Genomic DNA, 22,863 nt, shown 5'->3' with positions numbered 1-22,863 from the left:
TAGATGTGACGTGAGCAAACCGTCTGTCTTCTAGTGGCTGTGCCAAGATCAATCTGAATCATTACCTTCCGAAACTCGCAGAGACGGAGAGCGTGAGTAGGAGCTGTCCATGATCTTGGAGCAGGAGAAACTTTTTGTAGGTGTTCTGATTAATTACTTTGTCATTTTGCCTCGACGTCCTCCCGATTGCCCGCGAGCTTCTCTTCCTGTCCATACGGTAATTTCCTACTGTGCGACAGAGAGTCGCGTGGCTGTGACGCAATCGTTAGCCTACTTTTACAAAAACTGCTTCTACAGGGCCATAACGTAAGCTACAAGGTAATGGAGCCTTTTATACATTTTCGTGTTTCTTTAGAAATAAATAATGGACAAATGGAGTCTTTAAACGCCTCAGATGTGAAGTTATTCGCTGTCAAAGTGACGCCAAAATGAATGGGAGTCAATGGGATGCTAACTGCAGGTGGGGTTCCGTTAGCCAATGGCGGCGTCCGGGGGTGCTTCAAAATAATACAAATCCCTGCACCCTTGTGGAGAACCATCTCAAGGATGATCAGAAGAAATGGACAGCACCTGAGTTAAATATATGAGTGTCACAGCAAAGGGTCTGAATACTTAGGACCATGTGATATTTCAGTTTTTATTTTTTAATAAATGTGCAAACATGTCAACAATTCTGTGTTTTTCTGTCAATCTGGGGTGCTGTGTGTACAATAATGAGGAAAAAAAAAAGAACTTAAATGATTTTAGCAAATGGCTGCAATATAACAAAGAGTGAAAAATTTAAGGGGGTCTGAATAATTCCGTACCCACTGTATATATATGTGTGTGTGTGTGTGTGTGTGTGTGTGTGTGTGTGTGTGTGTGTGTGTGTGTGTGTGATGGAAAGACTTTCTTTTTCTTAAAAGACCCAGACAAAAGTTTTCGTTTTTTTTTATTTGGAGTAAATGGACAAAAGTTGTAGTTTTTTTTATTTATTTGGAGTAAATGGACTGAATACATTAAACCCAAACAATCAGACTTTTATTGAACGGTAACTGGTCTGCAAGAAAGTTCCTTTAAGTTATACAAAATTATCTTGTATATAGTTGCTTATTAAAAAAATTTAAGAATTTTGTTTCCAGGATTGGTGGCATACATGGTAACAATTATTTTAATTATGATGTTATTTATTATTTAGTATAGAAAAAAAAGAAGAAAAAAAAAAGAGCAAACCTGTAAATCCACTTTTCTCCAATTTATGTATTTATTCGTATTAAATTTGAAATGCTCGAAATGTTCAGAAATTCCCATCTTAAAAGGTTACAAACCAAGAACCAAGCAGCGACAGCAATTAGGTTAAACCCTACAAGGAAGTACCATTATCATCTAGGTTCATACAATTTAACCATCCATCAGAAAATTTACAGGACACAACAAATAGACATCGTCCCCACGGAATCCTAAACAAACGATTTGAATGAATATTCACTCACATGAATAGCCAGCTCAAAAAAAAAAAAAAAAAAAAGTATCTATCAAAGGTTCCCTTGCTATTTTAATGAGGAATTAGCAGGCTGAGGCGAGCCGAGACCACTGTTCTTTCAACTTTACACTCCCTTGTCTTGAAACTAATAAGGAATCCAAGCTTGCTAAAGTTACCACATCAAACATTTTTCTCAGAGCAGTGCATTTTCAAAAGGTCGCTGCTTTTTTTTGGCCCCTGTTAGTTGTTTCTCGTTCTTTTCCACCCCTTTTCGTCCCTTTGCGCCACGCTGATCTTTAAGACTGACCAGGCTATTAGTCCTCCCTGGCACAGCAATTGGCAGACACATGCTCCATCATTAACTGCAGGGCTGAAACATGTTGTGATGGCAAGTCCGCTGCTCTCTGATCTTACTGAGGGCTCCGGGTTTGAGGTCTGCCATTTGTTTCCTCTGACAGCTTCGTTCAAGACATGATTAAAGCGCATAACCAGCCGCACGGTTTCAGGACATTGTACGATGTGAAAAGCCACGAGCCTCTGGAACATTCATGGCATTCTTTTGATTAGTTTGAGGGCAAAAAAATAAAAATAAATAAATAAAACAGGAAAAAAATGTACGCACTGTGATTATATAAATATCCATAATTTAAACTCAGACACAGGGGACTGTCTTGTGACTAGCAGTTGGACGCCCAGCCTAATGGCAGCTACATTACTGAAATCATCAAGGTGGATATTGTAATGTAAAATTTTTATTAATACATAACCTACGTTAATTCATTTTCAATCATCGAAAATCTTTTCCTTTACCGTAGCTCTCAAAAAAAAGGTGTCTTGACGCCACTGATGCCAAACACTAATGGTTCTGTCACATGATCAATTGCTATACAAAGAATTTAATATTGCATTTAAGCATTAAAGGGATAGTTCATGCAAAACTGAAAATTCTGTCAATTTACTCACCCTGACATTTTTACAAACCTGTGTGACTGACTTTCTTCTGTATTTCAGTCCACACAACACTGTTCTAAACGACATGTAGAGTCAAACCAAAATTTATTCAGACACCTTCAACATTTCTCACATTATCACAGATTACTCGCTATAGTTTAGAAAATGGTAATAAAACAGGACAAGAATTCAAGAGTTATCAAATCAGTTGATATTTCTCTGGTTTTGGCCATGCTTCTGACTGCCTCACAAATGAATTAGGTTGAATTAGCTGTCAGCTGTTAAATTTAAGTACACAATTAGATTATACCAACTGAGGTCAACCAATTACCAAGCAGTGCTTAATTTTGTTCAGTCTGTGTTGTAAAAAGGTCGCATTACCAATTAAAGAAAAAACACTTAAGCAAAACATGGTCAGGTCAAAGTGTCTGATTAATTTTTGGTCCCAAATATTTATAACTTTTACAGGTAAGTCCACTGTATGAAGAATTTTGGGGTATAATATGTCACAGTTTACTTTATTTTGCTATCCTCCTCACTTACATAAATGAACTATAGTGTCCTGCACCCTCTAGTCAAAAAATATAATTACGTATTTACATATATATATAATTTTTGGTTTGACTGTAGGCGAGTACATCACTACAGAATTTAAATTTTTGACTGAAATACCCCTTTAAATTTTGAAATAATGGTGCGTTCGACTTCAATTACTTTTTACCTTCTTTTTTTTTTTGCTATGCGAAATCTGCATCGAGAATCATTTCACTCGTGTTGGCATTAACCGAAATGATCGTATAGTTCAAGACCTAGTGGACATGATATAGCAGGAATGAAATAAAAAAGAAAAATAGATTTAGACTGTTCCCTTAGCCCATCAGGAGTCTTAGCGCTCCCTGAGCTGGCTTGACTATGAATATGATTTGGATTCCATTCCCTCCATGTTTTAGAATGAAGTCAAATGTGGAATTTCTTCGAGATCTGCTTGAATGAAGGGATTGCTTATGTAAAGGGTCATTATAAAGTCTATGTCCAAAGAAGGGAGATTTTCTATTATACATAAGCAAATTACAATCTTAGCAATTTCACACTAGTGGGGCTAATTTCTGCTCCTTAATCTTTTGATCTCATTAGTTCGTCCATTTGTACAAGACCGTCGGTTAAGTAGAAGAATATCAGAGCGCTGCTGGCTAAGTGACCTTGTGAAAGTCAACAAAGTCTGTGTCTCATTTTACTCACAGAGTTTCCATCAATGACAGACATATGCACTCGTGATGCATGGTCACAAGTTATAAAGACAATTAAAGGGAAGCATGTTTAGCCCTTGGTTACTAGCTGTCACTCATCATAACTTATAGCCTGATGTGTTTGGCTCCAGAAATCTCAAGGTCTCCTCCTTCCTGAGGCTTTGGCTTCATTAAATGGGAAATACATTTGCATATTGTTACTTGTAATCTAATAAAAAAGGGGGAAAATATGGTTGCTATTTCTCTTAATAAGCATTTTACTTGATTTAATATAGGCCTAATATATATTATATATAAATATAAAACAATTAAAAATGTACTAACAATACATTGATGAGCAATAGGACAGTCAAGTGACATTTTTATCAAAAATTAAAGATATAGTTCACTCAAAGATGAAAATTGTCCCTGGTGTTACTGTTATTACAAAACTTGTGCTGCCTATGTGCGCTTTTCCATAAAACCAAAAGTTACCGGAAATTTATATTTAAAAAAATTAATTAACAAATAAAAATATAAAATGAAATAAAAAGCCCCATAAAAAGATCAAAATTAAATAAATAAAAAATTCAAACTTTTTTCTCACACAAAGCTATTGTATGGTTTCAGAATACTTGCTCAAAATGCTCAAATCATGTGGACTATGTTCATGCTCCTTTTTTGTCCTTAAGCAAAATATAATGGGGTGGAACAACATTAAGGTGTGTAAATAACACACATTTCACTATTCTGTCTTTTATTAATATTTATTCTATGAAGAAAGGGCTTTTACAGACTAAACCAATGGCTGTACTTTCACTCTACCCAAGTTTTAACCCCAGAGACACAAAAACAAACTCTTAGCTCAAACGCAGATTAGAATCATGAAAAATTTCTGCAAAAACTCTGAATTGTCCCATAATTCATGTGCTCCTGGCAGCCCCGGGTCTGCTGGCATTAGGGGAGCACTAGTATTTAAAGCTGACAGAATAACAGCTTGATGTCTTAACTGTGCACTGGTACAGGGATAAGCAGGTGCTTAAACGTCTCTGTGCACCCCTGACATCTCTGTTGTACTGACAGAACACAAGCGCATGTGTTAAATACAATGTTGTCTGACATTAAACAGACGTTCGGGCTTCCAACTGACAATGAAACAGACACTTGTCAGGAAAAGCCATGGTAAACACAAACATAAGACTTTTGCAAAGAGATAAGCAGCAATACTGATGCCATCCAATATTGCTTGACAAAAGCTGGTCAAGTGATCTCAGAAAAAGTAGTTATTGGACCGTTTCATTATTTATTGGACCATTACAATAAGGTTCCATGTGCTAAACATTAGTTAACCACATTAGTTAAAGTGCCCCATTATGCCGTTTTAAAGGTTCCTAATTTTGTTTTGGAAGTCAAAAAACACTTTCATTTTCTCATAATATCCATTGCACATCACCTAATTTCTCTGAAATTCTGGGGGGAAAAGTCATAAACCTCTCCTTTCCGATTTATGTAGATTTTTTTTCATTTGCATTGTTCTTGCATTCCATGTAAAAGTCGAATGGCGAGTATCTGTTATTATAATATATATTTACTGGACCTAGTTAACAATGAGGAGTTGTTTTTTTATTCATTTTTATGTAACAAATGTATTGCTCATTGTAAGTTAATGTTGGTTAACGTAAACTAATGGGACCTTATTGTAAAGAGTTACCATTTTTTGTTAAAAAATGTCCCTGCTTTATATTTTACTTAATGTTTTCCTAATGTAAAATGCTTCTCAATTAAAAAAAAAAAAAAAAAAAAAAAACCCAAAGCCTCAGGAAGGAGTGGACCTTGAGATTTCTGAGACAAAACACACCAGGACATAATGAAGGTGAGTGACAGCTAGTAGCCAAAGGCGAAACATGTTTTCCTTTAATTAACTGTTCATCTATTCACTCTCAAATCCAACCGGATCACCTTAACAGTTCTTGAACAGATTACATGCCCACTAAAAAATACAATTAGCAATATTACAAGATGGTCTTCTTTGGCAAAAGTACAACTGTGAAACATACATTATTGTAAAAATGCCAGGTCAAAACCACACACACACACACACACACACAAATCTGCACCATAATTTACTACAACACAAATGCTTTGGGATCACTTGTTTTTAAAGGAGTAATACTTTTTTTTTTAACCTTTTGAGGTCCAATTATAAGAGCAAAAAGAGCATTTTTTTGTTTTTTTAAAAAGAGTCATGATTTAGTTTTATTTCACCATTTTCAATTACAAATGAATGAAAAATATGTTGATTCTTCACGATATGACCCCTTTAATGTTCCATAATGATCACACAAAATAAAAAAACCCATCAAATCCTAAATACCAGACTGAGATACCCACACAAAGGAGACAATGGGCAAAAACAGCCGTACTAAAAGCACCAAGTGCATTAATCCTGGGGTCATTTGCATGGCAGAAACGTTCGCATCGATCGTATTTACAGTGGGGCGGGGGTGGTTCTGTCTGGACAGACGGCGTGGAAGCATCAATACTTCTGCAGAAAGGCTTGGTTTGGCCCCACGCCCATGTTCACCCGCACACCGTCCTGCCCAGACACACCTAATCCTGCTGTAACGCTCCCAGCCTCAGAGTGTGGGAAAACAGCTGGCCTACCACCCAGAGAGGGCAGAGCAACCTCATGAACCACCCTCATGTAGCACTGGCTTATACTAATGAGACCAGTACAACACAGACATTTAGAAAAGGTTTTCAAACTAGAAAAAAAAAAAAAAAAAAAAGTCAACATGAAACCAAATCTGATCCGGTCTACTTTCTTACAAGAAGCTGGCTTGGTTGTTGATTGCTTTCAAAACCTTTATAGGTAATTTCTGCACCACTACTGGCACCAAACGGAATTACAAAAAAAAAAAAAAAAAAAAAAATCAAACAAGTGTTTTTTAAGTATAATAGGCTCTATGCACGATCGCTTCCGCGTTTTGTCTCAGCCCGCCCAGTTACATCCGGTGCTGCGTCGGAAGCCGTTTTTGCATTAGGTGGAGATAATGGCAAATTACACTCGCTGTTTACAAGAACTTCCAGCGGTTAACGAGAATGATGTTAACAATATTGTGAGGCAGTTAACTGTCACACATAAGAGTAAGAAAGAGAAGTTCTTTAAATTATAAATTTCGAGCTACATCGACAACTTTGAGGGTGAGTATTCTCTCATATCGCGCGAAATCCGACTAGCGAATCAGTTTCTAAAATCGTTGTCTCCGTTTCTGAGAAAATGAATTTTATTAAAGTTTTGCCGCTATACACTTCGCTATAGAACGCGCTATGCGGAAGTAAAGACGCCGGCTGAGATCCTACCGGAAATACGTCAGCAGCGTTCGTGCATAGAGCCTATTCAGAGACTATATTACAGTTTTTATTTTTTTTCCATTTTCATAATAATTTTAGTTAAAATTGTAGTGTATTTTGTTGTGTTTTTGACATTTATAGTTAATCATTTTTATTTCAGTTTCAGTGCATCAAGTTAAACTAAATGAAAATGAGAAAAGTATAGCCTTGAAATATTATTTATTTATTTTTTTTTTAAGTTATTTTTTTATTATTAGTTTTTATTCTTTCAAGCAACAAACATGTTTGTTTTTATGGTTATAGTTTTAGTAAACTATAATAACTGTAATAACACTGATATCAGGATCAATACTCCTTTTTGAAAAAGCTATAGATGATGATGTAAACTTAATAGGAATAAACAATTAAATACACAATATATTTAGGTCTATTAGTTTGATACCAATTAATACTAACTAACTAAATAAATGCTGATGATGATCAATAGGGGGCCATTACATTGTGTTTCCCTAGAAATAAAAGTGTTTGTATCACAAAGTCCTAATGTTGAGGCTAACAAGAAAATCAACACGGTGACAAAGTAGGAATGCACAACCACTATATTAGAAAAAAGGAATAAATAAAGCACTTCTGGGCAAGAAGAGACATTCAATTCCCGTTTGACCAAAAAAACACATACATATATATATATTTGAATGATTTTCAAAAAATAAAGACACCAACCAGTGATGTTTCAAGAGCTTTTCTATGCAATAGCAACCTTGAAAAGATTGGCTTTTGTTTGAGGAAGAAGACCTCCGCCCGTACAGTACACCTACTATTCTGCACACCGTGTGGAGAGAGCAACTGATGAGTAGCTGCTATTGATTGAGTACTTTAACCCCAGTCACATTTATATTTATATATAAATAAACCTGCGACACATTCACCAATTCATGAACAAAAGCCTCAACAGGTTCTCAAGGTACAGAAGAACAGGCTTCACCCTTTAATGACCTATTATTTAAACCCCCCAAAATTAAGAATCCACCCAGAGCTTTGTGCCATGTTTCCAAAAAAACAAAGCGTTTCCTATTCAATTCCTCATCTATCATATTGCTACCTGCATCACCTAAAGGCAAAGCATCAAAGAACTCAAGAACAGAGCGCAGACATCCTGTGAAATTGCATTTACAGTAAGAATAGCAAATCTTGTTCAATAACACTTAGGACAGAAGACCTACTCAAGATCAAAAGAAGTCAAAGCACTCAGCTGTAATGGATATTGAGCAAATGTTGGTTCTGCTGTGAGAACACCCACATCTATTGAATCTCAAGTGTGTGCTCTTCTGGCAAGACGTGGTGTGCGTTTTATTGAGACGATTCGCTTGAGGACCTTGATCCAAAGAGAACATAATTTCACAGCCTTTTCAGGACAGGAACAAAAGAAGATTTACTAGGCAAGAAGTAACAACTCTATTTTCTGTCAAATTAAGCAGACGGACTTCGGACTCTTTTTTACATTTGGAACTGCTCACGTTGCATTAAGCAAATCACAGCTACGAGCTATAATGCGTCTCATTGATGCGCTGTGAATTAGATCATCAAACTGTAGACCTGCTTCCTCTTGATTATAGTATTATTAGACGCAAGATGATATTCCATTCCACGTCTCAGCCGAGTCTGACACCCATGATGATGTAAAAGCCTTGCATTCCTGTTCGTTGGGAATTCATTACCAGATGTGAAGCAACTTTTTAAAACTACACGAAGACAAAACCAATGTGACTTCCACAAGTAAAGTACTAAGCCGAATTGAGAGAGGGCTCTGCCAGTTTGCAGTAAATACAAGGGTTCATATCATTTTTCCTATATGATATTACACACAGCTTTCAACACCACTGAGCAGAACCTACAGAAACTATGCACGTTTGTTTGCATTCAGTACTAAGGTCTATATCTTTTGGTAGAAGGACCTTTATTTTTTGTAGGGATGCACCGATATGAAAAATTTGGCCGATACCAATAACCGATAATCATTTATATTAGAAAGCGATCAATTTAAATCCAATTTTGTACATCATTTTTGAGAGCCTGATTACAAAAATAAAAGTCTCACCATTAAAAGCCAAGCACACAATTATAATGATGTTCTCATTATAATTGTATGTGTGCTGCACATGTTGCACTCAATTTTTGAAGGGATTCCAATCATATTTAAAGCAATTTTGAAGTAGCGCATCTGAAGTGTCTCAGCTGAAGGAAATAATCCATTATTTATCGGCTTTAATATATTGGCCAAATTTTCTTATTGGGCCGATAATGATAACATTAAAAATGAACATATATCGGCCGATACCGATATTGTGGCCGATATATCGCGCGTCCCTAATTTTTTGTCTCGTATGAAAAACTCGTATGTAAAGGAAAACAATATGAGATGGAAGAAAAATTATTTGTCAATGCTTTTGCGTTCTCTCACAAATGTTTTGCTTTACGCCGAGGAACTTTGCATTCGCTCACAAAGAGCTCAAAAGGTTTTCGCGAGTGAACGGATTTGAGAGAATGCGAAAAGCATTGACTTGTTATTTTTCCACCGCCATGACCCTTTAGGGGCTCCGTATTAAAGCCATCCCTTTAGCCCTGATTACATTCACATTATAAAACAGCTTCTTGTACAGGTTGCATATAAAGACAATAATGCTAGGTGAATGAGCAAAATGCTGACAACTTACTTTATTGGACCATTTGTAAGCCTGGAGCAGCTGGCTGTACAGAGGGGTTTTGTCCTGTACGGGGTCTAAACTGAGCAGTCCACTGTTGTGTAAGGGGTGACTCTCTGACGGCCTGCCAACCAAAGTGCTGAGACGCTCCAATTCACTGCAGAAGCAACAGTCGTACTGTTATGGTTGATATTTTACACTAGCACATACACAAATAAACCAATGTCACACTCCACTCATGTATACTTTGTATGTGTGCATGTATGTATATATCTATGTGTGTGTGTGTGTGTGTGTGTGTGTACATGAGAGAGCGAGAGCGAGAGAGAGAAAGAGAGAGAGGTATGTTTTTCTAAATTATGACACCTTTTTAATTATTGTTCCTAAAGCCTAGCTGTTTTGACTTCAGGAACCATAATTAAAAAGATGTCACGGTAACCATAATTACCGCCCAAACAGTTACTAAGTTACAATAATTGTTAAGATAGCAAAATAATAATGGAAACATTATGGAATGGAAGACTAGAATATTCTGGTTACTTGCTTTTCATGCTGACAGCAATGGACTGGGTAGTACCACTAAGTTACCATGGTTTATTACAATAACAACAGCATTTACTGTGTTAATACCGTTACAAGGGTTAGTGAACAGGGTTAGTGAATTCTGTCAGACAACTCACTTTAAATCGCGATTCACTGACTGTAAATTATCTTGGAATTCCGTTATAAAGACTTTCTCCCGCCCTTCAAGGGTCTCCTTATTCTTCATCCCATCTTTAAGAGAATCGAACACCCTGGTTACACTCGATCGAAGAGCCTGGATGGCATTAATCGCTTGAGAAAAAGCTTCTAAATTCACTCCAACATTCATAACGTCCGCCATCACTTCTCCGTCTGAGAACACTGGCGCTCGAGTGACGTCACTGCTGCTGAAAGGGATGATGGGATTTGTAGTTTCTTTGAGTTACAGGATCTTAATTTCGCAAAGTAGCTGGAAAAAATATATTTTTTCAAAACATCAATTTAAAATAAACTAATATCTCGGCTTATAAGCAAAAACATAATTATCTCTATTCATTTCTTCAGTTTACTCTTTTTATCATGCCGTCCATGGCTCCATCAGATGACACAAACAGCCTACTATTTTTAAAGCACTAAAGACCTCTTAAGTAAGGTTAATTATGCAACTACCTGCAATCATGTTGCCCATTCTGGTGTGTTCGTAAACTATTTATTTATGAATTTATTGTTTGTTTGTTTGTACTTGTAATGTTTATTGTCAGGGTTTAAAATAGTATTTAATTATTTAGTATAATTGCAAAAAATGCAAACCTCATATAAATATAACTTTAAATATAACAGCTCATATAACATACTGAGATTGATGTTCAACATTTTCTGAGGATTAAACACCTCTTTTCACAGACTATTTATTAAAGTAATAAAATAAAATATTATTTTGTTTTGTTTTCACCAAAATGCCATAGTTAAGAAAGTTATTTGTAGCATATGAAACTTTCAGAATCTTTATTTATTTATTTATCACGGCTGCCCTCGACTAAAGATTTTTCTAGTCGACTAGTACCCAATTAGTCGACTAATCGCACGTTTATTAGCATAATAAGCCATTAAATCATAGTAACAAGCCTTAATCGCCTGTATATTACATAGTCTAATCAGCGCTCCAAAGCACTCATAAAGCTTGTCACAGTGCACCGGCAAACGTAATGGTTATGAGTGTGTCGTAAAAACCGAAGGAGACTGTCTAAACCTTATAATAATTTATTGATAATGTTTTCTGTGTTTTTGGCTGCAGAGATTAAGTCACTAATATATGCTGACTCGTCATCTCAGCATTAGGCTAGTGGACACGCCTATATGTGCATGTTTCATATGGATAACATATCTGAGAATATTTGAATTGGTTCATTTAAGTAGATATTTCAAGCTTTCCATAGATGTATTTCTCATGTCTGTGAGTTTCGGTTGATTTTGTGATGTGACTGAGACCAAGACGGCAGAAAGCGCATCCTGCTTGTTTTCATTATTTTACAATAATGAAACTGAAATGAACTGTAAAGACCCTTTTGAGTTTGCATTACTCTTATCTGTATGACTAAAAATGTATTTTAAGAATTTTAAGTTAAATGCAAGTGATGGCGCCGGCGCCTGTCATGCGGCGCATGTTTCTAACACTTGCGAGTGGACTTGTAAAGTTGTTACTACTTGCATGTTTTAAGTGATAAGTCATAGCCTATTTGAGGCCGATGAATGATAGGCGAATGTTTGGATTTCCTGCATTAACGATCTGTCCATCACAGACAGACTGCATGACTTCGTCACTTCCTGTGGAATTTTTTTTTTTTTTTTTTTTTTTACTAACCAACTAATGACATGTTGGTCGACCAAACCTCTTCTAGTCGACTATAAGTTAGTCGACTATTAGGGGGGAGCCCTATTATTTATTTATTTATATATTTATTCATACAGACAGATACATGCATACATATATTCATACAAGTTACCACAGTTTTACTGCATTATTATACCTATTAATACAATTTAACCGAAGCTATGGTATATTCTGTAAGGCTTCTGTCTGTATGACTTGTGAGGAGGAGATGTGGAATCCTCAGCCTCTGATCTGTCTCTTTAAGCGGGGCGGACTGCCTCATCTGCTGCTGGGACGGTTCAGCTCTTCAAGCCCGTAGATAAACTTCTGTTCCACACTAGTTAGGCTAGACAAGGCAGGCAGTTTGCAGTGGCCAAAAGTATATGCATCGAGGTTTGCAAAAGACTAATGAAAGTCAGATATTGCGATGCGCAAATAGATAGGCTAGCTAGAGTAGATTAGGCAGGGTGAATGGAGCAGGAGCGGGGATGGGAATGGGAATGGGAGGTGTAGTAGCTACTCTGAAGTCTGTCCTTGAGCGCACAGGACATATACATCAATGAAGGCAGGGGCAGGAAGACAAACTTTAAATGCACGTTTTCAGGCAATACATGATTCGCTTTGGAGCAGTCTGGATGTAGGGCATCTATCTAGAATGCTTTCCAACAAACTACGCGTCAGCCGAAGAAAGCACGAAGGGGAAAGCGTTTGCTGTGGTCTACGGAGAGGAGTAACGTGTGCATGTGTTTCTCATCCATCTCAAGTGATATGGCAGGGAACTGACTGAGAGAGAGAGACTTTATACAGAAGAAATTCATCTGGGTACAGTAATGGTGCTGATATCTGGAGCCAGGGTAAGTTTACTCAAGTGTGTCACTTATTTAGTCTTAAATATTTTGGCAATTGAACATGCTGAATCCTTTAAAAGCGCTCAGATTATGGTCAGCTTTTCAGATGCTCTTTGATGAATTCAAGTAACTTTAGCTCAAGAAAAATAGGTTATTGTCTATTGTAAATCCCTGATATTTTCTAAGTGCTTTTAACTAAACTTGTTTGCTCAGTTTTCTAAAAAAAAAAAAAAAAAAAAAAAAAAAAAAAAGACAAGATATTTATTTCTTCAGTTAGTTATATAGGCTACATTTATAATTTCCTTGATTTATACGTATTATTTCTAGATAAATACAATACATTTGTTTAATATTCGCGCGCATTTCATGTCACGTCAAAATAGAATTGATTAATTCGCATCATTTTGCACCATGTCCTGTCCAGATGACCTACTTAAGCTTTTAAATTATTAAAAAAGATTCCAATTGCAATGTCGAAGTGTAAAAGTTAAGAAAAGATGGGCACATGGAGTGGCAGATTCTCGAAGCACAGCTTTGAAAGTTCTGCTACGGTATAAAAAATTAATAAATAATTTTGGGGTGGAACAACTAGTATAGCTGTGGTTGCCTGAATTTTATCGTAAAAATAGTGACGATGTTTTAGTCGTAATGGTGTCAGTTTACTTTATAGTTCCTGACTGAATATGCCATTAAATCATATAATGTCAATATACCAACGTAGATGGGTTATTAAAATCGGTTTGTTTCTGAAAAATGTTCTGATAAACATAAAATAAGACCATGATGACTTTAAATTAATCATAACCAACATCTCAATCAACTGTGACCAGTATAATAAGACAAAACACCATCAGAGAAACACATGATACCAAAATAAACCTTTAGTAATGTAACATTTAATTTAAAGGCATTTAATATACAATGATTATTATCATAAAATATACATATTGCCTTGTAAAATATTCCTTTTCTCCATAAACTCTAATGCAAATGCATGCATTGTATTTTAAAATATTTTACTGCATAAATAACAGTTTTTCTTAAAACTGTAGCATATGTTTTTTTAATTCATTTTTTTCTATTTCCTAGGCAAACCATCAGAAATGAAAGAGCTAATCTCATCACACATGAATCTCAGATTGGACTCAGACAACCACTAAATGCTTTTTATGTCTCTGAATTGAAGTGACATCCACCCCTGAACAGGAAGTCAGTTGCCACATATAGAAACTGAAGTTTGAATTTTGAGAATGTCACAACAGATCTGATTATTACACATTTTACAAATTCGCACACAGTTTTCTACGGAGGACCAGACATTGCCCTTTTGCAAGAAACCGCCACCATGATGGATTTGGGAAATTTCTCAATCTAAATAATTTCCATGCTGATACTCCTTGCCTTTCTTTCATGCCCATGGACCCATCCAGTGCCATGCTCTCACAGGCGCTCCTGCTCTTACAGTGCATTATCCTGACTCTCGGCCAGTACGATATCTGTAAGTCGCTGGTCAGCACAGACGATGGACCAACATGGGAATTTTACGCTTGCCAGCCCAAACCCACGCCCATGAAGGAGTACATGCAGATTCGAGTGGAGCCTCCCGATATCACATGTGGGAACCCACCGGAAAGGTTCTGCACTCTGGTGAGTTTGGACTGGATCACTTTTGGCTCTGCCGCTTTGTCAGTTACATCTGTTCTACTGGAACAGCTTGTGTTTGCATGCAAATATAGTTTCCAATCATGTTTATTTATGATAGTTTAAGTTTGATGCAATTTCGGTGTAACTTTAGAAGTTTAATAGCAAAGAAAGTCACTTTTTAAATCGAAAGAAAATACATCCTAGCATATACATAATACAGTACATGCCTCTGTAATAATGTTATTATTGTGATTAACTGCCAATGCATATTGAGGATATGGGTTTGCTTATCAAAACCTGTTAAAGGGATATTTACTCACCCTTATGTCATTCCAAACCTGTGAAGACAATAGAAGGTTTTCTAAAGAATATTGAAAACAAAAACAGCTTTGGTTCCCATCGACTTTTTTTGACCATACAATGGAAATGAATGGGAACCGAAATGGTGTTCACCAACTTTTTTCAAAATATCTTCTTTTGTGTTCAGCAGAAGAAAGTAAGTCATACAGCTAGGTTTGGAAGGACATTAGGGTGAGTCATTTTTGGGTGGACTGTTGCTTTAAGAAGGCAAGTAATCAGACATAAAAATAGTTTGGCTCTGTTTATTTTTGGAAAGAAAGGATAAAAGAAAGTAAAAAAACAAACAAAAAAACATTACAGTAAGATCTGACACAAGAATTCTAAAACGTCTCCAAGTAACCCTGATATGTCTTCACACAGATTATACAGTAATCTGCAACATGTGGCCATTAACAATGTTTTTGTTCAGAGACTCAACAAAGCCCGAGTGGATGTGTAAATGTGCCTACACAGCTGTTCTTCAGTGTAGTTTCAGTGTAGCACGAGACAGCAGCCACCGCAGGATTATCTGTGTAAATCAACTCAGGTTTAGCACCGAGCGTGTGGGCGCAAACAATCTGCGTCTTACCAGGGCACATCTGGTGACCGATCGACATTCCGGGTTACTCTGCGACATACTTGAGAAGAGAGATTAGGGCAGTCACAACCATGAAAATATTATTCATTTACAATCAGTGTTTTGAGGGGTGAATTGAAGGCCCTCTGTCAGGTTGGTAAAGTATGAGTGTAGCCAAAGTTAATCTCCATCAGAGATGCTTTGGGAATTTAGCCAGACGCTTGATTGCACAATAATCGGATAGAGGATTTGTCCAGCTGGACTGACACTACGCATGGGGCCCGGAGACGGAGAGCTGCTTCTGACGGGGTGCTAATTCACACATTTAGAGTGTGTGGATAAAAGACAGGATGCCATTGAGAGAGAGAGAGAGAGAGAGAGAGAGAGAATAGACATTGCTCATTCTATGACATCATTCTCTCACCATATACCGTTCGGCTCACACAGTGACAACGGGTGGGTAGCTGGACTGTGAAGAGAGTAGGAATTCAGTAGCCAAATCGATTTTTCAAGAATCAAATTTATTACACAGAGGCATAGTGATTCACAAGTCTTTTATTTGTGGTGATGGATTTAGTTGTCAAAAGTAAAATGTAGGAGAAACAGATCCAACTCAGGTTCTCAAACTCAGTTTACAAAGAAACATAATTGTTTTAAGTTTGCGGTTCTTTGGCAGTAACCTGCAATAAGGCTGTAAAAAATGCCAGGGTTTCTCACCGGCTCGCCCTGGTGCCGGGGTCTTTCCAGCTGGAGAGATACCTGTGAGCAACCCTCGACCTTCAGACTGGGTGGGGTTTTCTCTGTAGTTTAATCATAGCAAAGTCGAAATTACGAAAATTAAAAGAATTCCTAAAGAATTTCAAAAAATTGAAATTTGTGGTTAAATATTCACTTAGATATTTAAATTGCCAGAAAATAAATAACTATCTACCATGGGATAATCTCAAAACATTGAAACACATGATGATGCCAGTGATTCCCAGAAAAAAAAAAAATGTGAAAAAAAAAATATGAAAGCACATTATATTATTATAATAGCATTATACTTGAGCACCAAATCATTAGAATGATTTCTGAAGGATTATGTGACATTAAAGACTGGAGTAATGATGCTGAATATTCAGCTGCATTCTTAAATATTTCAAAATAGAAAAAAGTAATAAATGGTAAGTTTTTATTGTATTTTTGAACAAATAAATGCAGCCTTGGTGAGCACATAATTATGACATTTCTTTTTATTACAAATCTTACTGACCCCAAATTTTTGAATGGTAGTGTTAAATGAATGAATTAATGAATGAATACACACACACACACACACACACATTTTAACATAAATAAACCTTCAGAACAGATGTAATCTACACCAGATATTCACTGTTAATATTTCCCAAAAAACACATTTGGCCACAATTCCTGTAAGTTTCCCATTTTTAATACATTGCACCACATAAAACTTTCTGTCCTCATCTACTATTCATACAATAACCCGACACAAGGGCGTATATTTCGTGCATACTGATTACGGAATATTTTTCCATGTCGACCTGAGACGGCTTACTGAGCAGAAGAAACTGGAGATGAGTTTTAGGAGAAGAGTGTAGTCATGTCCTTCCCTGTCAGCACTTTCTTCTCAGATCGATAAAAGCTGACTGTTCATCCACTGATCAGCCTGCTCTGCATTCAGATGTTGAGCGAGAGAGAGGGAGGGAGGGCTGAGGGGCCAGGCACTTTTAAACTGAGGAGACCTTCTGGCATTCACAAGATCAAACTTGCTCCATGTGAGAATAACTCCAGTGCCTGCAGTCACAGTGTGTTTTAAAGCAGCGGTGTTAAAGAGAAATGATCCACACTTGTTTACCGTTACAACTCCAGGGATTCAATGTAGTGTGAAATCTATCTGTCTGAATGTCTGTCTAATCTAGATTATTTATTTATGTTCCTTTTTTATATAGGCCTACCTGACTTCTTGTATATTTTTAGTTCATGTACAAATAAAACATTTTATAATTAGTTTCATTAGATTTGTTTCATTTCTGTATGTATAGGCTACAATGATAACAAAAAAATATAGCATACAAGTAGTTTTATATATATATATATATATATATTTTTTTTTTTTATTCAGACTAGATTAAACGAAAATAAAATTAATAGAATATTAATATATTAACCATAGCACATAATATTATATAATAGCATGTAATACAATATACAAGATGTCAGGTAGATTTATGTAAAAAAACAAATCATACTATATTAAACCAAAAGAGAATATTTTACACAATAGCATGAAATAAAATATACAGGATGTCATATATTGAGTAAAATAAAATATGTGGGGAGGCCTATATAATTTGATATATATATATAAATGTAACCATTTTTGTATGTAAAAGTGTAATGTAATGTAAAAGTTTTTTTATGCTAGAGTTGAAAGCTCCATTCTAATATGTATAATTTAGGTAGGTATTTGAATGTCTATAAGTGACATATTGTGGTAGTTTTATTCTATGAGTAGTAGTTTTATTTTTTGTTTTTATTTTTAAATTTTGTTTAGAAAAGCCTTTCTAGGGACCTGAGATGCAAATTAGCTTTTGCTATACTCTCTATGTGCAATACATATTTTCCAGTTTTGACTGGGATCATGTTTTTTTTGTACTGTCCCTATACAAATAAACGTATAAAAAAAAAAAAATATATATATATATATATATAATTATATAATTCTGGAGAATTCATTTATTTTACGGCAGAATTCTACAGACGCAGATTCCTAGTTTGTTTATTTGAATTTGACAAGACATACAAAACATATATTTGATATAGTGAATCTAGCACTCTGTTAAGCCAGTTGAAACTGTGTTTACAATCAGCGTTCTTTTTTTTCCTTCACATTGAAAGCGAGTTAATTGATCCACGTAAGCCCTCTAGATTTGGCAACTTCACTTTCTTTGGAGATGCTTTCCGGCTCATTAAAGATTTAGAGGAAATTTCAGTCACTCAGTGCCCACAGGAGATGCCGTTGCATTTTTACTCAGCGCCTTGCTTTTTTTCCTTTCCTTCTCTTGCATGATGTTAGCTACTGCTGGAAGCTCTCATTGTATATAGCGCTGGAGAGTATAAAGGATGGGGAGGGAGGAAAGATCTCAGCTTAGCTAAGCAGAAAGATGACCCATTGCTGCATACAGTAGACATCTGAACATACACTGTGATGGTGTGATTTATGTTTTCGTTCATGCTCGTTTAAAGCCTCCGTTGTGTATCATCCGATTCCTCACACATATTCTTTGAATGAAACTACTCTCTTCAGTCGTACAGCCATATGAGGAATAATCCTATTGGCCTGTTTTAGAAACACATTAACAGCCAAGACTAAATATAGCAGGTAGAGTAACTGCACAGTCTCGCAATGCACCATGGGAAATTCGGTCCAGATTTTTCCCTCTAACCACGTCTAGAAAACATCACAGTTAGACAATGAGTTGTCTGTTTGTCACAGACAAATCCTGTAGCTGGTTAGTTTTTGTCATTTCTCATGAATTTTCCATGAATCCAAAGCGCATCCTCCCCCATCCTGTACTCCCAAAGGGGACTGAGTTTGTCCCCATGTGTCCACAAGCAATAATCCCCCATCTGCCTGTTTTCATGCCACCTCAGGTCTTGGGGATTCTTCAAATCACCATGTAGTAATTTGCATTCCTCGTATTTCATTGTTCAGTTGTTTCAAAAACAGCATGCGTATTTTTTGTATTGGTTAAAAAAAAAAAACTCTTGACTGCATAAATAAAAACATAATTTCGCCAAGTTAAAATACATTTCTCTCAGGGTGTGTTCACACTTGGCAGGTTTGTTTAGATTAAAACGAACTCTGAACTCTGGTGCGATTGCTCTGTTAGTGCAGTTCATTAGAATAAGTGTGAACGCTGCCATCCCAACTCTGGTTCGCACCAAACAAGCGTACCGAGACACGTTTTCTGGGGGTTTCGGGCCGCTTCCCAATGAGCTCTGGTGCCGTTCTACACAGGATGTGATGTGCAAACCAAGCATAAGATCTAAAATGCATTTGAGAGGCACTCCAAATCCATTAAACTTCAGAAACATTACTAAGTTGACAAAATAAGCTTAAAATGGTTTGATAATATATTTGCATATTAAAGCCCTGTTCTGGCACTCTCTGGGACAGTTGAAACTCTTGCGCAAGTCACTTTCTGGCTGGTATAATTAGGCGACTGTATCCCTCTGAAGCTGTTCAGCGCCAGCTGTTATATGACTGGACGTCCGGAGGGAGCTGCCTTCATTGTAATTAACTCACGGCGCAGAAAAAAAGAGGGCCACCTCTCCAGGAACAAGACTAACGGTCCACGAGCGTGGTATCTGCTCTTCACAGCTTGTTAACTGTGGTCAGAACATTTCATACTATCACAAAGTGAGTGCTCTTATGAACTTTGTAACATTTTCCCCATTTTTGTGAACAAAATCTCCTGATTCATACTGTTTATTTTAAGAACACACATCCATCTTTCTTTCTCGGTCCACCACTATAAACAGATCCTCAGTGCAAAGTAGGTTCTCCTAGGAGATGTTGAACCATTTATCAAACGTGTAATACAACTGGACTCATACAGACCGGTCGGGATTTCCCATTTAATGGTGTGCGATGCAAAATGAGAAGGTCGAACTCGGCTCAAGTTAAGGCTAATGTTATCAGATTCCGTGACAATTCTTTTTCTTTATCTTAGTAAATTGTGCAATTGTCCCGATGATACAGAAATGACTCACTTCACTTTAAGTAATCACAGCAATCATTAGTCTCTAAGTTCTTCTGTGCATTCTTCTGTGACATTAGCCAACACAACCACACATGTCTACAAGAGTGAGACCACCGGAGGAAGGCCAAACCATTGCATTGTCTGTTTACTGACACAGTTTCTTGCTGCTGCCAAGCAGTGGGCAAACATTCCTCTAAGAGCCTCGCTGCTCTTTAGCTGTGACGTGATTCCCGCGAGGATAGCTGGAGGTTTAGTCTACGAACCACCTGGCGCAACAGTTGGACTGGATTTGTATGATACAGAGAAAGACGGCAGGATTGAGTCAGCGGGGTGAGCTAGGCTAAGGTGCTCCCTGGTTATGGATCAAAGTGCTAAGGTACTCCAGATGGTTGGGACAGGTAGTCTGAATTATTTCTTAATGGAAGCTAATGGTCCATGAAGACGCTTGGCCCGAGAAACGTTCAAGTGTGCCGGCTGTAAAACAATAACTATCCCTGGACATCGATCTGTCGGTTTTAGAGGCTGCAGTGTGTGCTGAGACTTTTAACTCCTCAAATGTTTGTTGTGTGGGATGGTTGTTGCTTACTTACAAGGGAATTAAGGGTTCAAGCGTGACCAGATGGCAATCTGTGGTTTAATCCGTACACATGGTGTGTCACTAGGGCAAAGGTTCAAACCCTGAAATTACAGTAGCGATGGGAAGTCAGGTCACATTTATTTATAGAACACTTTATACAATACAGATTGTTTCAAAGCAGCTTTACAGTGATAAACGGGAAAATGATTTAATGATGCAAACCGAGTTCATTTCGGCTGTACAGCAGCTCTAAATGAAAATAGTGTCATTGTTCAGCTGAAGTCAGTTCAGTCATCAATTCATCAATTATTAAAATGTGTTCATTTCATCTGGGAACTTGGAAAGAGGTTGTTTAAATACAGAGAAGTTGATCTTATATACATCATTTTCATAATATGATGAGCTATAAAACATGCAAAACCCCTTTTTAAAAATTGATTGCGCATAAATAATATATATTTATATACACATGGTGTAGTGACCACTTTGGTCAATACGAATTATTATTTTTTTTGTTGAAAAAAGATGTCTCTCATGTTTACCAAAGCATAATCTAGATTATTGTAATAATCTAGATTACAAAGCATACAGTATAAACAGTAATTTTGTGAAATATTATAACAATTTAAAATAACTTTTCTATTTTAATATCGTTTTAATATTCCTGTGATGCAAATCTGAATTTATGAATCATCTAAATCATTACTCCAGTCTTCAGTGCCACATGATTCTAATAGACTGATTTGCTACTCAAGAATCCTCTTTTATTATTATCAATGTTGAAAACCTTGATTTTTCTTTAGGGAACTTTTTGGTGGTAGTGTATAGCTATAAAACATGCAACAAATCATATATATAGTTTTGTATATTTTAATCTGTAATATTAGTTTATTTTTTATTATTATTTAGTTATCCTTCCTTAATTTTGTACCACTCTTTATTTGATATTTTATTTATCTTTGTCTGTAGGAAAACCCATACCTGTGTAGTGATGAATGCGATGCCTCCACTAAAGAACTCGCCCATCCTCCAGAGCTGATGAAAGATCGTGAGCGAACTGGACTCATCACGTACTGGCAGACTGTAACATGGAGTCGATATCCCGAGCCTCTTCTGGCCAACATATCCTTATCCTGGAACAAAAGCCTTGAGTTAACAGATGACATCCAGATAACCTTTGAGTACGGGCGGCCTACAATAATGGTGCTGGACAAGTCCCTGAACTATGGGCGAACCTGGCAGCCTTACCAGTACTACGCTGATGACTGCTTCGAGACCTTCGGGATGTCTCCAAAGAGAGTGCAGGATCTGTCGGCAACTAACGTGACCAGAGTCATTTGTACTGAGCAATACTCTCGTTGGGTCGGTTCCAAGAATGAAAAGAACGTGCAGTTTGAGGTCCGGGAACGCTTTGCCATATTTGCTGGGACAAAATTGCAAAACATGGACAACTTATACACACGGATGGAGAGTATGAAAGGCCTCCGAGACTTTTTCACCTTCACCAACCTGAGGCTTCGGCTGCTGAGACCGGCACTCGGAGGAACATACGTACAGAGAGACAACCTGCTCAAGTACTTTTACGCCATCTCCAATATCGACATACCAGCAAGGTAATGATGCACAACACTATGTTTGTCTTACTTATGAATAGTTGTTGCTTTTTTTAATTGTTTCATCGCTCATTTTTTTAGCTTTTTTTGTTGTTGAAAAAGTAGAGATATGACAGGAAATTATGGGAGAAGAGAGAGAGAATGGTATAAGAGCACAACACAGGTGAAAACAATATTTTAAAGGTTGAATTTTGTTTTATCATAGTTCAAAGAAATACATTGGACATAATATAATTAAACAGGACCTATTATGCTTTTTTACATTTTCAACTTTCTTTAGTGTGTAATGTTGCTGTTTGAACATGAAAAAGGTCTGCAAAGTTACAAATCATAAAGTCACTCGAAAGGGAGCTATTTTCTATATCAGTAAGCACTGTTTATGAACTCCCTGAAACACCCCAATTGT

At 36.7% G+C, this 22,863-nt stretch overlaps 2 protein-coding genes across 2 annotated transcripts in view; one reads left to right on the top strand and one right to left on the bottom strand.

The window, feature by feature from the left end:
- med27 (mediator complex subunit 27) overlaps positions 1-10,614 on the bottom strand; it is a 69,250-nt gene extending 58,636 nt beyond the window's left edge. Inside the window, exons 1-2 of the mRNA XM_084389352.1 lie at positions 10,376-10,614; positions 9,708-9,852 (exon numbers count right to left, since the gene is read on the bottom strand). Coding sequence (XP_084245478.1) covers positions 9,708-9,852; positions 10,376-10,578 — 348 coding nt within the window. The 5' untranslated portion in view covers positions 10,579-10,614. The remainder of the gene's footprint in view (positions 1-9,707; positions 9,853-10,375) is intronic.
- Positions 10,615-12,343: 1,729 nt separating this feature from the next.
- ntng2a (netrin g2a) overlaps positions 12,344-22,863 on the top strand; it is a 58,605-nt gene continuing 48,085 nt past the window's right edge. The window contains exons 1-3 of the mRNA XM_084388954.1: positions 12,344-12,941; positions 14,025-14,582; positions 21,814-22,457. Of these exons, the coding sequence (XP_084245080.1) occupies positions 14,346-14,582; positions 21,814-22,457 (881 nt within the window). The 5' untranslated portion in view covers positions 12,344-12,941; positions 14,025-14,345. The remainder of the gene's footprint in view (positions 12,942-14,024; positions 14,583-21,813; positions 22,458-22,863) is intronic.

This window comes from Rutilus rutilus (assembly GCF_951802725.1).
Source record: "Rutilus rutilus genome assembly, chromosome: 19".
Taxonomy (NCBI): domain Eukaryota; kingdom Metazoa; phylum Chordata; class Actinopteri; order Cypriniformes; family Leuciscidae; genus Rutilus; species Rutilus rutilus.
The sequence above is the reverse complement of the archived record's forward strand: the minus strand, read 5'-3'. Positions and strand labels throughout refer to the sequence as shown.